The sequence below is a fragment of the Garra rufa genome, chromosome 1 (assembly GCF_049309525.1).
Source record: "Garra rufa chromosome 1, GarRuf1.0, whole genome shotgun sequence".
In the NCBI taxonomy this organism is placed as follows: domain Eukaryota; kingdom Metazoa; phylum Chordata; class Actinopteri; order Cypriniformes; family Cyprinidae; genus Garra; species Garra rufa.
Window position 1 is genome coordinate 74,392,577 of NC_133361.1, and position 24,172 is coordinate 74,416,748.

A 24,172-nucleotide genomic window follows, 5' to 3' on the forward strand; every position below is an offset into this window, starting at 1 on the left:
TTTTGATTTCTTGTCAAGTACTTTGATTGTCTGCTTGTATAAGGACTGTAATGGTATCAGGGTGGTGGAGTTAGTCTGAGACCAGCTTGTTAGACAATAAGTGAAATGAGAGAAAATCATTGAATACATGAATGTTTTTGCAGCTTGGACGGACATGGAATTTCTAATAAATCGAAAATTAGCTAGGTTAAATTTTACTTTTTTACAGGTTTGCTTTACATGTGACCTAAAATTGAGTTTGTTGTCCAGGAGAATGCCCAAGTATTTGAATTCTTGGACAGTTTGTATTTTTTCTCCTGACACTATAATGTCTGCATCTTTGGTTACTTTACGTGATTTCGTGAAAAACATGCCTACAGTTTTGGAAACATTAAGTTGTAGACAGCATTGATGTAACCAAATTTGTAACGTTGACCATTGCATTTGTAAGTTTGACAGCTACCTCAGTTTTTGAAGACCCATGTACATACAAAACTGTGTCATCAGCATACATCTGAATATTAACGTCCGGACATATCAATGGCAGGTCATTAACATACATGCAAAAAAGGACCGGGGCTAATATAGAGCCCTGTGGCAGGCCAGTTGACACAGTTTAAACTATAGAGAATAAACTGTGATAATGTAAGGAATTTTGAAGGTGTCTGAATAAATTACTTTACACCACACATCTGCCAACAAAACTCACATGATAAATTTCACACACAAGAAACCCCAGCATCATTATTCTCTGACAAATTCTAACCAGTCAGAGGAGCTGAGATAAGAGGTCTGTCACCGTACCGCCCCTTTTAATTTAATTACATTTTTCTGGGTAAAATCCGACCAACAGCAGTGCACTATTATTTTATTTGTTTATTACTTTTTTGTAGTGAAATCTTTTTGCAATACAAACGTGATTTTATTCCCTCCTCTTGTGTCTTGCACTCTATGAAAAAAGAGAACATCTATATTCTCTACTCGCTTCCAACCCAGAAAAATTCAGAATGAAACCTCTAAATCTTATGCAACTATATATAGTATATATAATATATACCCCAACCCCCCACTGTAAGTCTTTTGGGGTATGTCTCTACCAGCTTTGCTTATCTACAGACTGAAATTGTTGCCCATTCTTCTTTGCAAAACAGTTCAAGCTCAGCCAGATTGTATGGGGAGCGTCTGTGAACAGCAATTTTGAATTTACATTTCCTTCAGCCTGAGGCTCAATCATTTAACTTTTGGTGTGAAAGGGCTTTTGTATTTGTCAAAAATAAAATGTTTTAATAAAAAAAAATATCAATAAGCAAGCACAGTCTAAATGAGAGAAAGAAACACGTAATGTAACACGTTGCTTTCTAGAAAAAGTAACTAAGCAATGCAATTAGTTACTTTTTTTAGGGAGCAACACAATATTGTGATGCATTACATTTATTAGCCATTTTCCCCAACATTGTGAAGCTGTGTCTGCTTTTCACCATAAGCAAAGTACAAATACCCTTACAAACTTTGGAAAACTTGCAAATGAAAAAAAAAAAAAGTGGAACACTAGAAAATTTGATTTATGAAGCAAAGAGAGCTCCAAAAAGCAATTTTTTCTGTGTGTGTCAGTAGCTGTGTTTCATGCTAGTATGAAAAGAAAATAATACTGGTTTAGAATAGCACAATGTTCTCGCATGATAATGCACATTTTGATATAATAAAATAATGCCACAATGCAATCTTTTCCATTATGCTTCATTGGTAAAATGAGTGAAATACACCCTTCTAGCTGTATTTTGGTGTTTCAGCAGATGATGGTGCCATTTACAAAATAATAAAAGATGACTGACCAGCTCAACCACATTCATCAGGCAGGAATATATGGAGAATGTATATGTATAAACTACAGAATTTCACAATATCATAACTTTGAAACATCTTTAATAAAATACACTGCCAAAAAAAATTTTCTTACTTAGATTTTGTTGTCTTGTTTCCAGCCAAAATATAAAAAAAATTCTTAAATCAGGAAGGATTTTTTTAAGACAAGTAAAAATTATCTTCTTGTTTTCAGAAAAATAAGTCAAAAAAGTCTTATTTCAAACAGAAAACAAGATTATTTTTCTTACCACATTGGCAGATTATTTGGCTTGTTTCATGCAAAAACGCACATAATTTTGACTTTTTTTTCTGAAAACAAGACAATTTTTTACTCGTCTATAAAATCCTTCTTTGATTTTTTTTTTTTTTTTTTGGCTGGAAGCAAGACAAAAAAAATAAGTAAGAGCAGTTTTCATTTTAATAAGTTAATTATTAATAATGTATTCAACTCATTTCAAAAGAGAGAGTGTCAAAAATGTGACCCTGGACCACAAAACCAGACATAAGGGTTGAAAAACTGCAATCTGATTGTCACAGTTCTGTCTGTCTTGTCATTGGTTTTGCCCATTTGTCTTCCCCCCGTTGATCTGTCATTTGGTTTAGCCCTTCGTTATTGTGATTCCCTGCACCTGTCCTTGTAATTATTAGTCATCTGTGTCACCTGTGTTTATTGATTAGTCTGTCTTTAAAAGTCTGTCTTTGATTTCAGTTCCCTGTCGGTCCTTCTGTGTATTAGACGTGTGTGAATGTTCCTGCCTTGTTCCATTCGGAGATTTATATTAAATATATTGAACTTTGTAAATATTGTCTATCGTCTCGTCTACTCCTGCACGCACCCCTGACATAAGGACCGACCGAAACAGTCACGGCGTTTTTCCCCTGCGTTTCTTTTCCGTTTTGGTCTCAGTGTTTATTTTTATTTTTTATTTTTCCCCGTCATGGATGACCCGAATGTATTCATCATCCTCCTGAAGCAGGGGAACCGCTCTCTCGAGGACCACACAAGAGACTTTGTATTCCTCGCTCCATCAACACACTACCCGGACAGCTGCTTATGCACTTTCTTCCGCCATGGATTAAATGACAACATCAAGACGCAGCTGTCCGGGGAGGGTCCTCGAGAGAGCCTCGCCGGATACATCGAGTGGGTGCTGGCGTCCTGTGGATCTTCCTGGACTGTCGGCAGCGTCGAGGAGGACGTCAGCCCCACTCATGACCCAGAGAGCAGCCTACCATCACCCCGACACGCAGAGCATGAACCCGAGCGCACCGCGGATGAGGGACTAGAGCCGCGAGCGACAGAGCCAGAGCCCTCGCCGGCTGACCAGGTGCGTGAGCCGGATTCTACATCTGCGACGGTGGATTGCGACGTGGAGCAGATGAGGGAAATGGAGAGCCCTGCCCACTGCAACTCCGCTGGGGGTGAGCTGGAAAACATCTCTGGGGACTTAATAGACTTTGTTTCCGAAGTTGTGGAATATAACACGCCTGATTTAATAGACTTTTTCTCTGAACCTCTGGATTACATAAATTTCCCACCCACCCGCCCTCTTCTGTCTGAATCTGCCTGGTCCCCGCTGGTTCCGCCCAGCCGTCCTGGGTCCCCGCTGGTTCCACCCAGCCGTCCTGAGTCCCCGCTGGTTCCGCCCAGCCGTCCTGAGTCCCCGCTGGTTCCGCCCAGCCGTCCTGAGTCCCCGCTGGTTCCGCCCAGCCGTCCTGAGTCCCCGCTGGTTCCGCCCAGCCTTCCTGAGTCCCCGCTGGTTCCGCCCAGCCGCCCAAAGTCTTCCAGGCCATCAGTCAGTCCCCTTGCTCACCCTCAGCCCACCATCTCTGCAGTGGGCTCGCCGCAGGGATGCCAGCTTACATCGGTGGCATGGCTGGAGGATCCCTCAGCTCCGCCTCCAGCCTCCAAGTCCAGATCTCCACCTCGGCCCTCCGACCCTGCGGCTCCACCACGGCTCTCAACGCCCTCCTCTCCACCGTCGCCCGTCGGCCCACCAGCTCCACCGGGCTCCATCGTCCTTCCGGCTCCGCCTTGGTCAGTCGTCGACCATCCGCCGCCTCGGGACTCCACTCCTCTGGCTTCGCCTCGTCCCTCTGTCCCTCCGGCTCTGTCAGGCTCCTCCTTCCCGTCAGCGTCGCCTTCGTCCTCTGTCGCTCCGGCTCCGCCGCGGACCTCCGGATCTCCGCCTCCGCCTCGGCCGCCAGAGCCTCCTGTTCCGCCTTGGCCCTCCGGATCCGCGGTGTCGCCCTGGATCTTCGGCTCTCCACCTCCGCCTCGGGTTCCTCTGCCAGCTGCTCTGCCTCTGTCGGTCGGCCCCACGGAGTCGGCGGTCCTTCCTCCACCATGGCTCCTCCCTCCGTCGGCTCCTCCGTGGGCCGTCATCCTGGCTGCGATCTGGGTCCTGCTCTCCTGCTTCAGGTCCCTCCTGTGTCTTCCCTGGCTCCTCCCTCCGTCGTCGCCCCCATGGACTGTCTTTTGTGTTACCTGGACTTTTGTTCTGGTCCTCCTCCGGGGGTTGCGTCCTCCGCCGGAGCCCCCTCCCTCATTGACTCTGGTTTCCTGGTTTTCCGCCCCTCTCGTTTTTTCGTTTTTTCCACGGCGCGAGGACGCGCCTTTCCGGAGGGGGGCGTAATGTCACAGTTCTGTCTGTCTTGTCATTGGTTTTGCCCATTTGTCTTCCCCCCGTTGATCTGTCATTTGGTTTAGCCCTTCGTTATTGTGATTCCCTGCACCTGTCCTTGTAATTATTAGTCATCTGTGTCACCTGTGTTTATTGATTAGTCTGTCTTTAAAAGTCTGTCTTTGATTTCAGTTCCCTGTCGGTCCTTCTGTGTATTAGACGTGTGTGAATGTTCCTGCCTTGTTCCAGCCTTGTTCCATTCGGAGATTTATATTAAATATATTGAACTTTGTAAATATTGTCTATCGTCTCGTCTACTCCTGCACGCACCCCTGACACTGATGGTGCAAAAAAAAATCTAAATATTGAGAAAATCACCTTTAAAGTTGTCCAAAAGTTCTTAGCAATGCATATCACTAATCAAAAATAAAGTTTTGATATATTTACAGTAGGAAATTCACAATGTAACTTCACGGAACATGGTTTTTACTTAATATCCTAATGATTTTTGGCATTAAAAAAACGTATAATGTATTTTTGGCTATTGCTACAAATATACACATGCTACTTAAGACTGATTTTGTAGTTCAGAAATCTCCAAGCAATGACAGCTGTTTACAGATGTTCAGATATAAGTGAAATATGACTTATTTGACAGAAGATGTTTAAGAAAATGAACTGGATTTTGTAAAATGCAGTTCTCACCTGATACTAGAAAATGTGAGGAAAACAGTAGTTTGCATGAATTTCATTTGAGTATTGAAGAAGGCAAGATATGTTTTACATGCATGTCTGAATAAATGAGTTCATCCCAAATCATGAAACATGAGTCCCTGCCTGATCTCAGGAGCAACATGAGGACAATGCTTTAGCCCTTCTCAAATGAGCAGTCTATTAAGATGAGGAAAATCTCTCTAGATGACTGTCTGTCCTCAAAATCACGTTGGTTCAAAGGGATAGAGGCCAGCATCTTTGCACAGTTGCTAGAAATTACGAGAGAGACCCAGTATTTTTGACTTGAATTGCCACTAGCAACAATACAGCCATATTGCAGTTTAGGGTGAATTGTTCCTTTAGATTTGTTAAATGTTAGACTCTTGAAAATAATATTAACGTGTAAATGCAACAGAAGAGTTATGCATATTACAATACAATCCATCTGTGTTAATACCTTAAAAATTAGAAAGCATATCTGCATAGTGTAATGAATTTAAGCATTGTTGTTTCCTATTTACAGCCTAATTGATCTTATTGTCTATGGATAAAAAAATAAAAATAAAAAAAAACTACATAAGCAACAGCTTTAGTTGTATTTATAAAATGCATGAAGACATTTTAGTTTAGCCACCAATTCTCACTATTAACTAGTTGCTTGTTAGCATGCATATTACTAAATAAGCAACGAATGTGATCCTGGACCACAAAACCAGTCTTAAGTTTGTAGCAACAACCAATTGTCTCTCGTATCAAAATCCTGCCACATATTTGTTTAGAGCTGTTTTTGGCTTGTAAATTATGACTTACTTAAATTGTAATTACGACATAAGTTGAAATAATGGCTTAAATAAAAGATCAAAATTATGATTCGAAATTATGAGATAAAAGTTGAAATTGTGACTTAAATGTTGAAATTATGACTTCATAATTATGAGATAAAAAGTTGAAATTTAGAGATAAAATGAAATTATGACAAAGTTAGATTTATGCGATAAAAAGTCAAAATTATGATTTAAAATGTCGAAATTTTAAGATAAATTGAAATTATGAGTCGAAATTATGACTTGAAATTATGACAAAGTTAGATTTATGCGTTAAAAAGTCAAAATTATGATTTAAAATGTCGAAATTTTTAGATAAATTGAAATTATGAGTCGAAATTATGACTTGAAATTATGACAAAGTTAGATTTATGCGATAAAAAGTAAAAATTATGACTTTAAATGTCGTAATTATGACTTACTTAAATCATAATTACAAGATAAAAAGTCAAAATTATGACTTAAGTTGAAATTTTTAGATAAATTGAAATTATGACAAAGTCTAAATTATGACTTGAAATTATGAGATAAAAAGTTGAAATTATGACTTAAATCGAAATTTTTAGATAAATTGAAATTAGGACAGTCTAAATCATGACTTACTTAAATGTAATTACGACAAAAAGTGAAAAAAAATTACTTTAACAGTATAAGTTTTGAGAAAAATCAAAATCATGACTTGAAATTATGATAAAATGTCAAAATTATGACTTAAAAAGTTAAAAGATTATGAGATAAAAAGTTGAAATTGACTTAAAATGTCAAAATTCTAACTTAAGTCGAAATTTTTTTGACAAATTGAAATTATGACTTGAAATTATGAGATAAAAAGTTGAAATTATGACTTAAATCGGAATTCTTAGATAAATTTAAATTATGACAGTCTAAATGACGATTTACTTAAATGTAATTACGACATAAAAAGTAAAAATAATAATTTTAAAAGTCTACATTTTGAGATAAATCAAAATTATGACTTTAAATTATGATAAAATGTCAAAATTGTGACTTATAAAAGGTTAAAAATTATGAGATAAAAAGTTGAAATTGACTTAAAATGTCAAAATTATGACTTAAATCATAATTACAAGATAAAAAGTCAAAATTATGACTTAAATTGAAATGTTTAGATAAATTGAAATTATGACAGTGTAAATTATGACTTACTTAAATGTAATTACGACATAAGTTGAAATAATGGCTTAAATAAAAATCTAAATTTTGAGATAAATCAAAATTATGATTCGAAATTATGAGATAAAAGTTGAAATTGTGACTTAAATGATGAAATTATGAGATAAAAAGTTGAAATTTAGAGATAAATTGAAATTATGACAAAGTCAAATTTATGCGATAAAAAGTCAAAATTATGATTTAAAATGTCGAAATTTTTAGATATATTAAAATTATGAGTCGAAATTATGACTTGAAATTATGACAAAGTCAGATTTATGCGATAAAAAGTCAAAATTATGATTTAAAATGTCGAAATTTTTAGATAAATTGAAATTATGAGTCGAAATTATGACTTGAAATTATGACAAAGTCAGATTTATGCGATAAAAAGTCAAAATTATTACTTAAATTGAAATTTTTAGATAAATTGAAATTATGACAAAGTCTAAGTTATGACTTGAAATTATGAGATAAAAAGTCGAAATTATGACTTAAATTGAAATTTTTAGATAAATTGAAATTATGACAGTCTAAATCATGACTTACTTAAATGTAATTACAACAAAAAGTGAAAAAATTACTTTAAAAGTATAAGTTTTGAGATAAATCAAAATCATGACTTGAAATTATGATAAAATGTCAAAATTATGACTTAAAAAGTTAAAAAATGATGAGATAAAAAGTTGAAATTGACTTAAAATGTCAAAATTCTAACTTAAGTCGAAATTTTTTTGACAAATTGAAATTATGACTTGAAATTATGAGATAAAAAGTTGAAATTATGACTTAAATCGTAATTCTTAGATAAATTTAAATTATGACAGTCTAAATTATGATTTACTTAAATGTAATTACGACATAAAAAGTAAAAATAATAATTTTAAAAGTCTACATTTTGAGATAAATCAAAATTATGACTTAAATCATAATTACAAGATAAAAAGTCGAAATTATGATTTAAATCGAAATTTTTAGATAAATTGAAATTATGACAGTCTAAATCATGACTTACTTAAATGTAAATACAACAAAAAGTGAAAATAAATTACGAAATTATGAGATAAAAAGTTGAAATTATGACTTAAATCGTAATTCTTAGATAAATTTAAATTATGAGTCGAAATTATGATTTACTTAAATGTAATTACGACATAAAAAGTAAAAATAATAATTTTAAAAGTCTACATTTTGAGATAAATCAAAATTATGACTTGAAATTATGATAAAATGTCAAAATTGTGACTTATAAAAGGTTAAAAATTATGAGATAAAAAGTTGAAATTGACTTAAAATGTCAAAATTATGACTTAAATCATAATTACAAGATAAAAAGTCAAAATTATGACTTAAGTTGAAATGTTTAGATGAATTGAAATTATGACAGTGTAAATTATGACTTACTTAAATGTAATTATGACAAAAAGTAAAAAAATAATGACTTTTAAAGTCAAAATTTTGAGATAAATCAAAATTATGGCTTGAAATTATGATAAAATGTAAAAAATTATGACTTAAAAAGTTGAAAATTATGAGATAAAGTTGAAATTGACTTAAAATGACGTAATTATGACTTACTTAAAACATAATTACAAGATAAAAAGTCAAAAGTCAAGACTTAAGTCGAAATTTTTAGATAAATTGAAATTATGAGTCAAAATTATGACTTGAAATTATGAGATAAAGTCAAAATTATGACTTAATTCGACATTTTTAGATAAATTGATATTATGACAGTCAAAATTATGACTTACCTAAATGTAATTACGACAAAAAGTAAAAATGACTTTAAAAGTCGAAATTTTGAGATAAATCAAAATTATAACTTGAAATCTAAAAAAAATCTAAATTACGACTTAAAAAATTTACAATTAGTATGAGATAAAATGTCAAAATTATGAGAAATTTTGTGAAAATTTTAAATTACGACAAAGTCCAAATTATGAGATAAATCAAAATTATGAATTACTTGAAGCAAAATTTGAAGATTAAAAATCGAAATTATGATTTTAAAAATTTAAATTATGAGATAAAATTGAAATGATGACAAAGTCGAAATAATGTGTAACCACCTCAATATTACCATATCTATATTGAGATTTTCTTTATTGTTTGTGCTATCTTCATTCATGCTGAATATCTAAAGTTTATTATATTATGATTTGTATATTGTGAAAAGTACGTTTGTGTGAGGTCTAATATCTGGAGCCAATGAGAGCTGTCTCCAAGTTGGACTGACAGTCTACACTTGCCAATCAGCATGGAGCACAAGGTGGGCAGGAATAGGACGAAGATGGCGCGGGGAGAAAAGACTTACAACTGTAAACAATTCGAAGTTTACGAAGATTACAGCTTAACAACGTTTAGCGAGGCTAACGTAATTCTTACTGTTTAAGTTATTTGTTTGCGTTGTGGACCAGAGTTTCGTCGTGTTGATTTCGGTTCACAGGACGAATTGATCTCACTCTAGCCGTGAGCCTGGAATTGTTCGGGTGACGGCGGTCGATTGATTGCTGGACTACAACAACGCCTTCTCAGCTTTCCCGCAGAGCTAGTGAATCCCCCTTGCCTTAAGCGCCGGCTATCTACACCGAGTGTCATCACGGCAAGGATGTTTCTTCAGGGGGATTTCCAATGTCTGTTGTTGCGTAATGTCGTGAGTAATGTGACTACACTCATCTGTTGAACTTCGTCTCCACGTCTGTGCACCAACGGTGACGGGCCCCAATGAATGACATTTTATGCACGTGCATAACTGGGTGTCTTTATTTGAAACTGTGAATTCTTCCGTTGAGTTTGCTATAGGTTTGAATCGTTCTAAAGAATTGAACGACAGGTTGATTTATGATTCAAATGTGATGTTCTTCTTTTTGTCAGGTTAATTATTTTACGACTCATAATCAGTATTACTTCCTAATTTGTGGTGAATTCCAAATTAGGGAATTTTCAGGAGGTACATCATAAATGTACAAAGGGGAGATAAGTATACAGTAGCTCATTTGAAGCTGTGTCTTCCTACATTGAGATATAAAGCCATGCTACACCTGAGGTAGAGACACACAAAAGACATTTGACTGAGTTGGGTAAGCGATCTTTATTGTGCATAAAACCACCAGTAAAGGAGTTGTTGTTTGTTTATTGAAAACCTTCAGTTTATTTTAAGAATACATTTATTTTAAATAAAACATTGACCTCAACCAGAAGTATATTTGCTGTTGTTTATTTATACTTTACAGTATAAGTGTTGGATTGGAGGCACCGCTTTTGTTATTTCAGACATTTCTGTTTTGTTGCCTTAATAGCAGCCATCCTTGAAAATCCAGTATATATCTAAAAGCTGGGATACCAGGTTCCTGGGCGCCATCTAAACTCCAAATAAACAAATGTACGTACTTTTTAACCTTGCACTGGCTCGACCTCACGCATTACGTAATCATGTTGGGAAGGTCACGCGTGACGTAAGCAGACGCACCAACCCAGTGTTTACAAAGCAAACATGCCAAGAAAGTCCAACACCCTTTACCAAAAATGGTAAAACAATGATGTTTGGTGATTTTGAAGTTGGAGGAGGAAATGAGATTTCTATTTCCATAGAGATTACAGTACATTATTATGTGAAGTTGGAGACGTGCATTGCACAGCTAGTTCATGATGACCACTTGTGGTAAAAACGTATATAAATGCATGATTTTCTTATTTAGAAAATAAACAATTGATCCTCTAGACCCTTATTCCTCTGCGGGGATCTTTCAGAGCATTGGTTCCCAAACTTTTTACAATGGTGAAGCATTTAACATTGTTCTGAATACCCCCACAATATTTAAGGGATATAAATTGATTAACACATGAAGTTTTACCTTTTATAAAGGCATCTTTCTGTCATATTCTTAACATTCTATTAAGTATATTATTAATTTGTGACTCTGGTCCGCGAAAGCAGTCTTAAGCAGCATGGGTATATTTGTAGCAATGGCCAAAAATACATGGTATGGGTCAAAATGATATTTTTTTCTTTTGTGCCAAAAATCATTAGGATATTAAGTAAAGATCACGAATATATTTTGTAAATTTCCTAGCGTAAATATATCAAAACTTTCTGATTAGTAATATGCATTGCTAAGAACGTCTAGGTTACGGAGGTAACCCACGTTCCCCGAAGGAGGGAACGGAGATGTTACATTGGGATCTCGCTTGAGAGACCGATCATCTCTGAGCCTTATTAGAAAAGGCCAATTGAAAATTGGCGAGTGCATCACTCAAACAGATTTTCGCTGAAGAGCCGTCAAGCCTCCTTCAGGGAACGTGGGTTACCTTCGTAACCTAGACGTTACCCCTTCAGTCGAATCAGTTCGACGTTACATTGGGAACTGACCCATGGAACAGGCCACGACCCTGGCACCGCGTTACGCACAACTTCACGTGCTGACAAGTATAGGTGCCGGCAGGTAAAGTGTAACGTAACCTTCCCAACGCCCTGAGGCCCAATAAGGGGGCCTTTCCAGGGATGCCAGTTGTACTGAAGCATGGGTTGGGGGGGGCGGAGCACATGAAATTTTTACATGTGGAAATGAAAATAATTCAATATATCCATAAAGGTTTTTAGGGATACACGAGGGAAACAGCGGAATCTTCCGCTGGAATAATGAAAAGGTATAGCCACAACCTGCGGGGCAAAGGAGACCCAGGCAGGATCACAGTGCAGGACTACTCCGCGCCTAGCCCTGACTGCGGGGCATGGAGGACCCAGGGTTCACCAAGGTGCTACATCCTGGGGAATGGCGCACGGATCCTCGTAGGAATGGCGCAGCAAACCGACACCAGCCGGTCTCCCGCTCACCTGTGAGTCCTTATGTTAGGACACGGGAGAACGGCCTCTACGCAAAGGTTGTAGAACCTAGCGAAGGTATAGGTGTCGCCCAGCCCGCAGCTCTCAGACATCTGCTAGTGAGGTGCCATGAGCCAAGGCTCGCAAGACTGGGTCTGCCTCCTCCAGGGCAGAGCTTGCAGGTTCGCCACCTGATAGCGGAAAGGCGTGGTGGGAACCTTGGGCACAATAACCGGGCCGGGGTCTCAGGTTGTAACGTGAGAGCGCCGGGCCCGAATTTGTAGACACGTATCGCTGACAGAGAAAGCTTGTAGGTCTCCTACCCTCTTGATGGAAGCCAGGGCAGTCAGGAGCACTGTCTAAATGACAGGAATTCTAGCTCGACTGAGGCCAGTGGCTCAAATGGAGTGCCCCGCGGCCCTGGGGGCGACGGGGGGGTCCCAAAAGGGTATGAGGTGCTGTCTGGGCACCTTTGCGGAGCCTCACGACCAGTGGATGCTTACCTACTTTGCTCCATCTACTGCATGTGATATGCGGCGAAAGCAGCGGCATATTTTCGGAGAGTCGAGGGGACAGCCTGCGCTCCAACTCTCCTGCAGGATAGGAAGCATGGTGGCGGTGCCGCCGGAGCCCTCCCCAGGAACCAGTCGTCCATCGGCCGAGGGCGATGGAGTAACCTCCAGACCGATCCCCCTGGCGGCTTGGAGGAGCATAGCCGAGAGCTCGGAGTCTGCCTCCGACGGAGCAGCAACCGCGGAGGGGCACTGCGCCGCCGGAAGAGCGTCCTCACTCCCTGACTCTCCCTCTGACGCAGAGACCGACATCTCTTCCTCCTGTGGAGCGCCAAAGGAGACGCCCAGCCCGCATGGCGGGGAGGCGTACTGCTTCGGCATCTCGACGGGGGTATGCTGGCGGGCAGAAGACCGCAGGGCTTTTGGGGCCGGCGGAACGTTCGGCACCGTGACTTGAAATTCCCCCTCGTGCCTCTCCAGAGCGGCGGGAAAACTTTGCTGGCCGTGGGGCGCGAAGGGGGGCGCGAGTCCTCAACATACCCATTGTCATGCTTTCACAATGAACGCATGAACCATCCATGAAAGCTGCTTCAGCATGTTCGGGGCCCAGACATGTGAAGCAGCTTTCATGTCCGTCCAGAGAGGTGAGGTAACTGCCGCACCCAGAAGCGCACGGCCGGAAAGCCATTCTGAAAAGAACGTCTTTACACGGCCGTGAGAAATTGCTCTTATAGTCCCGGTCTGCCCAGGGAGGAAACCGCGGCACCACTGTGCACTCAATGGGGCTTGCTCGCTGGAGAGCAGGAGGCTTTTTGTGGCCGTGAAAACGGCCGCCCACAGGACCCCGCTGGCGGCGCCGAGAAATTCACTCTTTTAGGTTGTCTCTTTCAATCGGCGCACACCAGCAGAGAGAGCAGCAGGAACGTGAAGTTTTCTTCTTTTGGAGTTTCTTCTTCTAGAAGGAAAGGCTTGAGCATGAAGGCTCTGAAAGCAAAAGTCTGTTTGAGTGATGCGCGCCATCTTATATACCCGTATGTTGTATCTCGGCCAAATATCCTATCCTAACAAACCATACATCAATGGAAATGGTGGAATACGCCATTTCAGATAATATATAAATCTCAATTTCAAAAGAAGTACCCTTGGTTTTGTGATCCACGATCACATATACTAAAAAAGCAATAAATGATTAAACAAAATTAATTGATTTGATTTAAAAACTAAAATTGCCAGTAGGTGGCGGCAAGTCACTGTCTAAATGAGTGAGGCGTCGCATCTTTCATTCATTTAATAAGGAAGCAAATGATTTCTTCATTAACGAAATACCGCTGTTGCTTGGAGATTTTGTTGCGGATTTCGTTGCAACTATTGTTTGTTGAAAATATAGCATACAATATTGACAATATTATGTTTAAAATGCAGCCAACATTTAAAATGTAAACTGCGTTCTTGCTCGTATTTTAAACATGAAAAATAACTCGCACAGGGCATGTTTCTGTATCGATCTTTATCATAGACTCTTTATGTACAATCTTGGCTACTAAGTGCTACAAATCTACTTTGGCATCCTATCATATGCACGCTGTTGGTGTGGATACAGTCAGTTTTGACCTCAAAAGATGAGGTAATTCAATGTCGTTTGATTGTTTACTGCACTCCCATTTCCTATTTTAGAATAAAAGCGGCATTTTCCTTGTCAGAAATACATGCTCGGTTTTAATGTTACTTTAAATTGGGGTAGAATTAAATGAATGGCAAAGCTCAGTTTGTTTGCGTACCCCCTTCCGTCACCTCACGTACCCCAGTTTGAGAACTATGCTGCCCTCCAAAGGCAAAGTGCAGTGAAACACTGAAACTGAGAAAAATGCCTTTAAAGTTTTTACGCCAGCTAGTCAAACATGTTGAAACTCTCGTTTCTCTGAAATGGGACAAAATTGAACCAGGAGACTTTGCCACAAGACAAAACAGTTGTCACAAAGTTCATTTTAAGCCTTAACTCAATTTTGACCAAATATGTAGTTACTGTGCTTTGCCTTTGGAGGGCAGCACTGGTTTTGAGCCCTTTGAAACTCCAATATGGACCTTCAACTTGTTGATCCCCAATTAAGTCCAATATATTGGGGGGAAAAAATCCTGGAATGTTTTCCTCAAAAACCTTAATTTCTTTGCGACCGAATACAGGAAGTGTTACGTTGACGTTGAGCTGTTGCTTGAGTAATTCTTTTGTGTATGTATTATTTCCCCAGAGTTTTCTCTTTACCATTCTTTCTTTCTATCCTTTTTACTTTCACCATTGGAATGGATTGGCCATCTCACCTGTCAATAATTTGGGACGAGCTTGGGACGGCATTGTACTTTGATCACGCTTGCAGACTGACGTCCCGCAGTCTATATAAAGAAAACGCCATGCTTTTCTCCTTTCAATTATGTTTGGGAGTTTTCAAAAGCTTTTCATAGATCTGTTATGTCATGTGATGTTCATGGTGCACATTTAGGTTGTTTCTATTGTTTAGATACACTAGGTCAGGGATTGATGCCACCTTCTGTATTTATGTTTGGTTACCCTGCTGAAAAAAAAAAACAGCTAAACCAACCTAGGCTGGTCTTAGCTGGTTTAAGCTGGAAGTAGCTGGCCTCCCAACCAGGTCAGGCTGGCTTTAGCTGGTGGTCTCCCAGTCTGACCAGCTAAGACCAGCCTGACCAGGAAAAGTGGCCAAAACCCCTCTAAAACCAGCTATGACCAGCTAAAACCAGCCAACCAGCCTAGGCTGGTTTTAGCTGGTTTTTTTTTCTTCAGCAGGGGGATTAGATAAAAAATGGGTTAGTAAGATCTACTTTTGGTTTTGTTACTTTCTTTACTTTGATTCGATCCAAGTTCCCTTTATCTTGCCCACTTCTCCAATTTTGTTAAGCTGTCGGTGTCTTGCTTACTTTGAGAATTGGTTTATTTTCTCTTTTGTAAATAGTTACTTTCTTTACTTTCACACATCTATTAATTTTTGTAAATTCCCCTGCTGAAAAAAACCCCCAACTAAAACCAGCCTAGGTTGGTTGGCTGGTCTTAGCTGGTTTAAGATGGAAGTAGCTGGTTTTAGCTGGTGGTTTCCCAGCCTGACCAGCTAAGACCAGCCTGACCATGAAAAGTGGCCAAAACCCTTCTAAAACCAGCTAAGACCAGCCTGACCAGGAAAAGTGGCCAAAACCCCTCTAAAACCAGCTATGACCAGCTAAAACCAGCCAAACAGCCTAGGCTGGTTTTAGCTGTTTTTTTTCAGCAGGGGGATTAGATAAAAAATGGGTTAGTAAGATCTACGTTTGGTTTTGTTACTTTCTTTACTTTGATTCGATCCAAGTTCCCTTTATCTTGCCCACTTCTCCAATTTTGTTAAGCTGTCGGTGTCTTGCTTACTTTGAGAATTGGTTTATTTCCTCTTTTGTAAATAGTTACTTTCTTTACTTTCACACATCTATTAATTTTTGTAAATTCCCCTGCTGATAAAAAAACCCCAACTAAAACCAGCCTAGGTTGGTTGGCTGGTCTTAGCTGGTTTAAGCTGGAAGTAGCTGGTTCTAGCTGGTGGTTTCCCAGCCTGACCAGGAAAAGTGGCCAAAACCCCTCTAAAACCAGCTAAAACCATGCTGGTTGACCAGCCAACCAGCCTGGTCCAAACTGGTTTGATGTTCCCCTTCTCAGACCCTAGACATTTAATAACTGAGGGTCGTAACAGAAGACATGAACATCTTGGATGGGGGTAAGCAAATGATCAGGAAATCTGTTTTCTGACAGTGAACTAATATTATAACTAATGAACAGAAAATATGGCAAGATGACCAAAAATAGGTAAACTCCATTTGAGTTTATTACTTTGGGAAACTAAGCCATCACAGAGGGCTTTAAAATACAAACCACATTAGCTGGGTTTTACAGTCACTCCTCTTACTCCATTTGTGGATACCACAGTTTTTATTGATTTCAAATCAACAGCTTGCAAAGCAATGACCCATTTTTTGTTTAGTTTTTTTCAGATGGTGGTTTGCAGGTCTCCATTTATCAGTGTGTTGCGAGTTTCTGTCGCCTCGTTCATGATTCGTGACTTGTCCAGTTTGCTGTCGGTGCGTTCGCCCTCATCCAGAGCACTCACTTTTTTCAAGCACAGAACGTTCTGGAAGCTCTTTTTGAAGTTCTCAGACAAGAAAGCGTATAATATTGGGTTTGCACAGCTATTGGCGTATCCCAGCACCACGACAAAGGCGAACATACTCCTTAAAAAAGGCGTCGTGCTAATGCTGCCTGTGACTGAGGTCACATTGAAGATGTAGAAGGGCAGCCAGCAGAAAACAAAGACGGCAACCACGATGGAGACCATACGAGTCACCCTTTTCTCAGACTGCTTCCGTTTGGTGGAGCTCACCCTGATTCCCGAAGACTTCACCTTGATGATAATGAACAAATAGCATAGGCATATGACCATTAGAGGTAGGAAGAAACCTAGGAAGAAGGTGTAGCACATGAAGGCGGTGTAATAGGTCTCTTGTGGCTCTGGCCACACAATAGTGCAGAAGCAGCCGTCGGGTTGGGTGATCAGTCCGCTGTAGATCACGATCGGGAGGTTGACGATAAGCGACACGACCCACACCACCAGGTTGGTGGTTTTCGCAACATGGGGCTTCCTCCATTTGGTAGACTTTATGGGATGCACCACAGCGAGGTATCTATCAATGCTCATCACCATCAGACAAAAAATACTGGTGAACTGGTTCAGAGAATCCACTGTCATGACCACGCGGCATAGAGCTGCGCCAAACGGCCAGTGCACCAGCGCCAACTGGATAGCGATGAAGGGCAAACTGAGCATGAACAGAACATCTGCCACTGCCAAGTTCAGTATGTAGATATTCGTGACCGTCTTCATCTTGGCGTATCGCAGGATCACATAGATGACCAGAGCGTTTCCACACAGACCGATAGCACACACCACGAAGTACATGAAGGTGATGATGACTGTACTAGTTTTGGTCAAGCTCTGGTCAGTCTCATTTCTCATGGCTTCTTCAGATATGTTGCCCAGCATAATGCCATCGTACATGGGGAGTCCAGAGAGATTGCTGGGGAGGTTCCTGGGTGAGAACGAAAACGTCCAGGAATCCATTTTATATTTCCCTCAGATTCCCAATTCCATTAAGTGGGACATACAGCCTGAGGAGAAAAATATATGGTGGTGAATAAAGTATATACAGTTGTATGTATCCTATTTTGTTATCAGTGGTAATTGTAATGTCTCCACCCTTACAAAAAGATGTTTATTCAAGTGCACTATTAGTATACTTCTTTTAAACTAAACTAGGAAAGTAATCTTTTAGTCTACTTCTTTATATACTTCTCAGAAATGACATTTAAGTATATTTGAGCTCTACTTGTGCTCTGAGAATGTGTTTTCATTGTTATAAGGGGTGCTGTTACACATCTTCTGTACAGAATTTCCAAAACACAAGAAGAAACCGAAACAACAGATGCTTCCCACATGTAATCTAACACAATCGTCAGACATAAAACAGCATCAAAACCATAAATATGGAAAACTGTGTAACGTTATGAAATAAAATGTCCACCCATGAAGAGGGAATGATGACGGTTCAAGTTTTGATTATCATCAATAGCCTTTTTTTTAGCTTTTTGTTCAAATTGTTGTTTATTAAATTATTATTTATAAAACTTAACCACTTTCAAGTGACCACAATTCAAGTTTTTGCTTACAAGCAGATACCCTGTTCTTTCTTTTGATGTTTTGTATGTTTAGATATTCATAAGACAAAATATATACAAATAAATAGGGACATAGTAGTATACTTAAAGTATGATGTAAAGTTCACTTAAAGAAAACTTATAGTACAGTATACTTGCAGTATAAAACTACCAAACTAGTAGTTTACTGAGACTATACTTCAAAGTGTACTAGAAATGCATAAAAAATATTTAATTAGTAAACTATCAGTATACCTATAAGTTTACTTTGAGTATGTTAGCCGTACAAACTAAAAACATAGATGTAAACTAGTTGTGTACTCAAAGTTTACTACTGTTATACTTAAAATATACTTTTATATACTAGAAAGTGGGCTAATTTAGTCCCACAGAGTATTGAAATAGTACACTTAAAAGTATACTACTAGTACACTTACTACATAAAGTATACTTAAAATATACTTACATTTTACTTAAGTATACTTAAACAAACACGAAGTATACTTAATTTTGGTAAGGGCAGGGTTCCCACACATTTTCCTTTTCAAAATTACATTTCCAGACTAATATTTCCAAACCTCTCAGTAAATTTTGAGACCATATTTAGCATAAATGATTCACAGAGCATTATTTTCAGCTTTATATTTGGTATATAAAACAGTCATCTGTAAATATTTTTCCTCAGGTGTTTTATTTCATTGATTTTGAACATACAGAAGCCTGTTTAAAAAATAAATAAACATGTGCCCACGAGAAACTAATTACATGCGCATGGGGAATTTTTGCATTCTTGCGCATTAGAGTTTCTAGTTTTATATAACCTATTTCCTTTGTGCATCTCTGCCATCTTACTATGAACAAAACAGGATGCACATGAATTAACAAAGATCTACACTGAATTTTTTTCCTTACTTAGATGTTTTGTCTTGTTTCCAGCCAAAATACCTAAAAATTCTTAAATCAAAAAGGATTTTCTAGACAAGTAAAAAAAATATCTTGTTTTCAGAAAAAAATAGAACAAGCAAAGTAATCTACCAATGGGGAAAACAAAATAAAATTATTTCAAACAGAAAACAAGATTAATTTTCTTACCCTATTTTTCAAGCTAAAATGCACTTAATTTTGACTTGTTTTTTTTCTGAAAACAAGACCATTTTTACTCATCTAGAAAATCCTTCTTGTTTTAAGAATTTTTTGATATTTTGACTGGAAACAAGACAAAAAAAAAAAAAACAAAGTAAGAAAAACATGTTTGCAGTGTACTTGCTCTAAATTTGGCTTTTCTTATGGTAGTGTCTTTCTGATAAGTTCAAAGGTTTATAAAAAAAGGTGCACTGCAAAAAATGCTTTTCTTACTTAGATTTTTTGTCTTGTTTTCCAGCCAAAATGTCGGTAAAAAAACTTGAATCAGGAAGGACTTTCTAGACAAGTAAAAATTATTGACTTGTTTTTACTTGTCTAGAAAATCCTTCCTGATTCAAGAATTTTTGGATATTTTGGCTGGAAACAAGACCAAAAATCTAAGTAAGAAAAGCATTTTTTGCAGTGCGGGTACTGTAAAAAAGTGTTTAAAATGTGGCTTTTATTAGGGCAGTATGCCATATCTCAAGGCCTTAGGTCTCTTTAACGCATACAAACCACACCGCGAAATAGGCTGATGGCACAATTGGTGGCTCAGTGTGCATTGTCCTATATTCAAAGTTTAATGGTTTCTCGTGCATACATAAAAGTCTATAATATTTTCTATTATAAAAAAACTAAATAGGGAAAAAAAAACCTCTGGAAACACAATTGCTTTCCATACTCTGCTTTCTTTTTTCCATACTTTTCCAAACTCTGTAGGAACCCTGTGTCTCTGTTCCACAAAGGAAAACCACAAAATGTATGTATACTTTAGTTCTTGCACCAAAGTGAAAAAGATGAATGCTTCCAGTCAAACTGTATTTTATGTTGCTCTGTAAAACTAATACAGTGCACAGTCCAGTAACTGACTTGAGAGAGCGATGTCCTTGATGTCACAATCATCCCCGCTGGACAAACAGGCTGAAAAGCAAAGTGATCAATGTCCCTCTCAAATCCAGACCCACTTATGGCTTTCAATTTTTTCTGGGACACGTGTGCATTAATCCTAACATTCACCACTAAAGCTCCAGGACTAAAGTGTCTATCACTTCACTGACCATCCAAACCTAAGACTGCCATTATAAAGGGTTTCATTTGAATCATTAATTAGTGTTGCTTTAGGAATAAAGCAACGTTTAAGATGAAAGGTGATTATTCTATTTAGACACAAAGATGAGAGTTTTACGAAAACATCGACTCAATATAACTCTTAAATTCATATATGTTCTATAAAATGCTTTTCTTACTTAGATTTTTTGTCTTGTTTTCAGCCAAAATATCTAAAAAATCTTGAATCAGGAAGGATTTTCTAGACAAGTAAAAATTATTGTCTTGTTTTTAGTACAAACAAGTCAAAATTAGGTGAGTTTTTGCTTAGAACAAGCAAAATAATCTGCCAATGGGGTAAGAAAAATAATCTAGTTGTCTGCTTGAAATAAGATTTATTTTCTTACCCCATTGGCAGATTATTTTGCTTGTTCTAAGCAAAAACTCACTTAATTTTGACTTGTTTTTACTAAAGTTTACTAAAGTTTTCCTTGTCTACAAAATTCTTCCTGATTCAAGAATTTGTAGAAATTTTGTCTGGAAACAAGACAGAAAATCTAAGTAAGAAAAGCATTTTTTGCAGTGAAGTAAATATGTTTGGAAAAAAATATAATATATGCTTGGAAATTGTTGTTCTTACCTTTGTGTTGATGTGCATTGCACAGTCCATTGGGATCCGGCTCATGGTTCTGCTGATGAGCACATGTGGAGTTTCCGAACACATGATCTGATCTGAAACTGAAGAGATTTGAACCAGTGCCGAGACAAGCCTCTCAGAGAGAGAGAGAGCGAGAGATAGAGAGAGAAACATAGACACAGACACAGAGAGAGTGACACATAGTGTGCACTGAAGAGAGCATTTCATGCTACTGTATGACTGGTGTTTCTTCATCACTGATGTTTGTACATGATTTCCCTGTTCAATAAGATAAATTCAAAATACATTGTGTATTATAGACAGTGTTGGGTAAGTTACTTTAAAAAAGTTATCCACTACAAATTACTAATTACTTCTTTAAAATTGTAATTTGGTTACATTACTGATTACTGCATTTAAAAAGTAATCAGATTACTAATTACTTAACTTTCAAACTTCTTTCATACGGTGACGCATTGCTGCCACACACTTTTTTTCCCCCACTCATCTATGTTGTTAAAACGACATCTTTTCTTGTAATAACGAGATCTTTTCTCGTTAAAAAGACATATTTTCTCGTAATAACGAGATCTTTTCTCGAATAAACGGCTTTTATTTTTACAAAAGCTATTTGTAACGTTTTGTTGTTATTGTGGAAGTACATAAAATTAAGCAGACATTTATATTTCTTTCCTCTGTATGTAATCGCGCTGTCGCCGCTGACCGAATTAATGCAGTGTTGCGTTTATATGAGACTTGCACAGAAACGTTATTGTGACTAATTTGCAGAGCGGTACATCAGACAAACATTTATTCTGCATGATGGGACAGACAGTAGGCTGAGTTGAAAAGTGGCTTTTCAGGGCCGCTCACACATATTAAATAATCAATATTAATATTTTTAATAAATATTAAAGCATAAGCACTCTTTTCATGAACAAAAAAATCAATAAAAAATACAAAAAAATCTGGCTTTATTTATTTTTCATTTGTTAAACAGAACAAATTCATCATCATAGCATGATCAAACCGTGTGTCATTTTTTATTTATTTATTTCTGTTAGTATTTAAATGTTTTGTAAAATCCAACTTTATTCATCCAAATAATATTCCAAGCGAATCGATTATTCAGAAATAACAGTTTTGATAAGATCATCTTAAATCCTCTGGGTCTGAGGGCAGTTATTGTAGACAGATTGGAGATTAATCCAAATAAATATGACGCTACAATTGAAACCATTACATTAAAATGATTAAAACAGTGTATTTCTATATAACTTCGACAGCGTGCATCCTCCTTTATGTCAGGGCTGTGGCGAAGGCAGCGCGGACAAGCGCTTAGCTCGCTCACATAATCATATCATCTGTAACACGAACATCAGATCGTTTTTATGACATAATATGTCATTATTACGAGAAAAAGATGTCGTTTTTACCAGAAAAGATGTTGTTATTACAAGAAAAGATCTCGTTATTACGAGAAAAGATGTCGCTTTAACGAGAGAAGATGTCGTTTTTACGAGAAAAGATGTCCTTTTTACGAGAAAAGACGTCGTTATTACGTGAAAAGATGCCGTTTTTACGAGAAAAGATCTCATTACAAGAAAAGATGTCATTTTTATGAGAAAAGATCTTGTTATTACGAGAAAAGATGTCGTTTTTACGAGAAAAGATCTCGTTATTACGAGAAAAGATCTCGTTATTACGAGAAAAGATGTCGTTTTTACGAGAAAAGATGTCGTTATTACGAGAAAAGATGTCGTTTTTACGAGAAAAGATGTCGCTTTAACGAGAGAAGATGTCGTTTTTACGAGAAAAGATGTCGTTTTCACGAGAAAAGACGTCGTTATTACGAGAAAAGATGTTGTTATTACAACAAAAGATGTTTTTACGAGAAAAGATGTCATTTTTATGAGAAAAGATCTTGTTATTACGAGAAAAGATGTCGTTTTTACGAGAAAAGATCTCGTTATTATGAGAAAAGATGTCTTTATTACAAGAAAAGATGTTTTTACGAGAAAAGATCTCGTTATTACGAGAAAATATCTCGTTATTACGAGAAAAGATCTCGTTATTATGAGAAAAGATGTCGTTATTACAAGAAAAGATGTCATTTTTACGAGAAAAGACGTCGTTATTACGAGAAAAGATGTCGTTTTTACGAGAAAAGATCTCGTTATTACGAGAAAAGATGTCGTTTTTACGAGAAAAGATGTTTTTACGAGAAAAGATGTCGTTATTACGAGAAAAGATCTCGTTTTAACGAGAAAAGATCTCATTATTACGAGAAAAGATCTCATTATTATGAGAAAAGGTGTCGTTTTTACGAGAAAAGATCTCATTATTATGAGAAAAGGTGTCGTTTTTACGAGAAAAGATGTCGTTATTACGAGAAAAGATGTCGTTTTAACGAGAAAAGATCTCGTTGTTACGAGAAAAGATCTCGTTATTACGAGAAAAGATCTCATTATTACGAGAAAAGATTTCGTTATTATGAGAAAAGGTGTCGTTTTTACGAGAAAAGATGTCGTTATTACGACAAAAGATGACGTTATTACGAGAAAAGATGTCGTTTTTTCGAGAAAAGATGTCGTTTTAACGAGAAAAGATGTCGTTTTAACGAGAAAAGATCTTGTTATTACAAGAGAAAAGATGTCGTTTTAACGAGAAAAGATGTCATTTTTATGAGAAAAGATCTTGTTATTACGAGAAAAGATGTCGTTTTTACGAGAAAAGATCTCGTTATTATGAGAAAAGATGTCGTTATTACAAGAAAAGATGTTGTTTTTACAAGAAAAGATCTCGTTATTACGAGAAAAGATCTCGTTATTACGAGAAAAGATGTCGTTTTTACGAGAAAAGATGTCGTTATTACGAGAAAAGATGTCGTTTTTACGAGAAAAGATCTCGTTATTACGAGAAAAGATGTCGCTTTAACGAGAGAAGATGTCGTTTTTACGAGAAAAGATGTCGTTTTCACGAGAAAAGACGTCGTTATTACGAGAAAAGATGTTGTTATTACAACAAAAGATGTTTTTACGAGAAAAGATGTCATTTTTATGAGAAAAGATCTTGTTATTACGAGAAAAGATGTCGTTTTTACGAGAAA

The 24,172-nt window shown here is 37.4% G+C and overlaps 2 protein-coding genes across 2 annotated transcripts in view; both read right to left on the reverse strand.

The window, feature by feature from the left end:
- Positions 1–24,172, reverse strand: part of LOC141319911 (NACHT, LRR and PYD domains-containing protein 12-like) — an 812,443-nt gene that overhangs the window by 586,124 nt on the left and 202,147 nt on the right. The window lies entirely within an intron of this gene.
- LOC141339016 (somatostatin receptor type 2-like) lies at positions 16,364–21,204 on the reverse strand. The gene is made up of 2 exons (XM_073844635.1): positions 21,067–21,204; positions 16,364–17,711 (listed from the first exon to the last, which is right to left on the reverse strand). The coding sequence occupies exon 2, from the start codon at positions 17,662–17,664 to the stop codon at positions 16,537–16,539; it is 1,128 nt and encodes a 375-aa protein (XP_073700736.1). The 5' UTR covers positions 17,665–17,711; positions 21,067–21,204; the 3' UTR covers positions 16,364–16,536.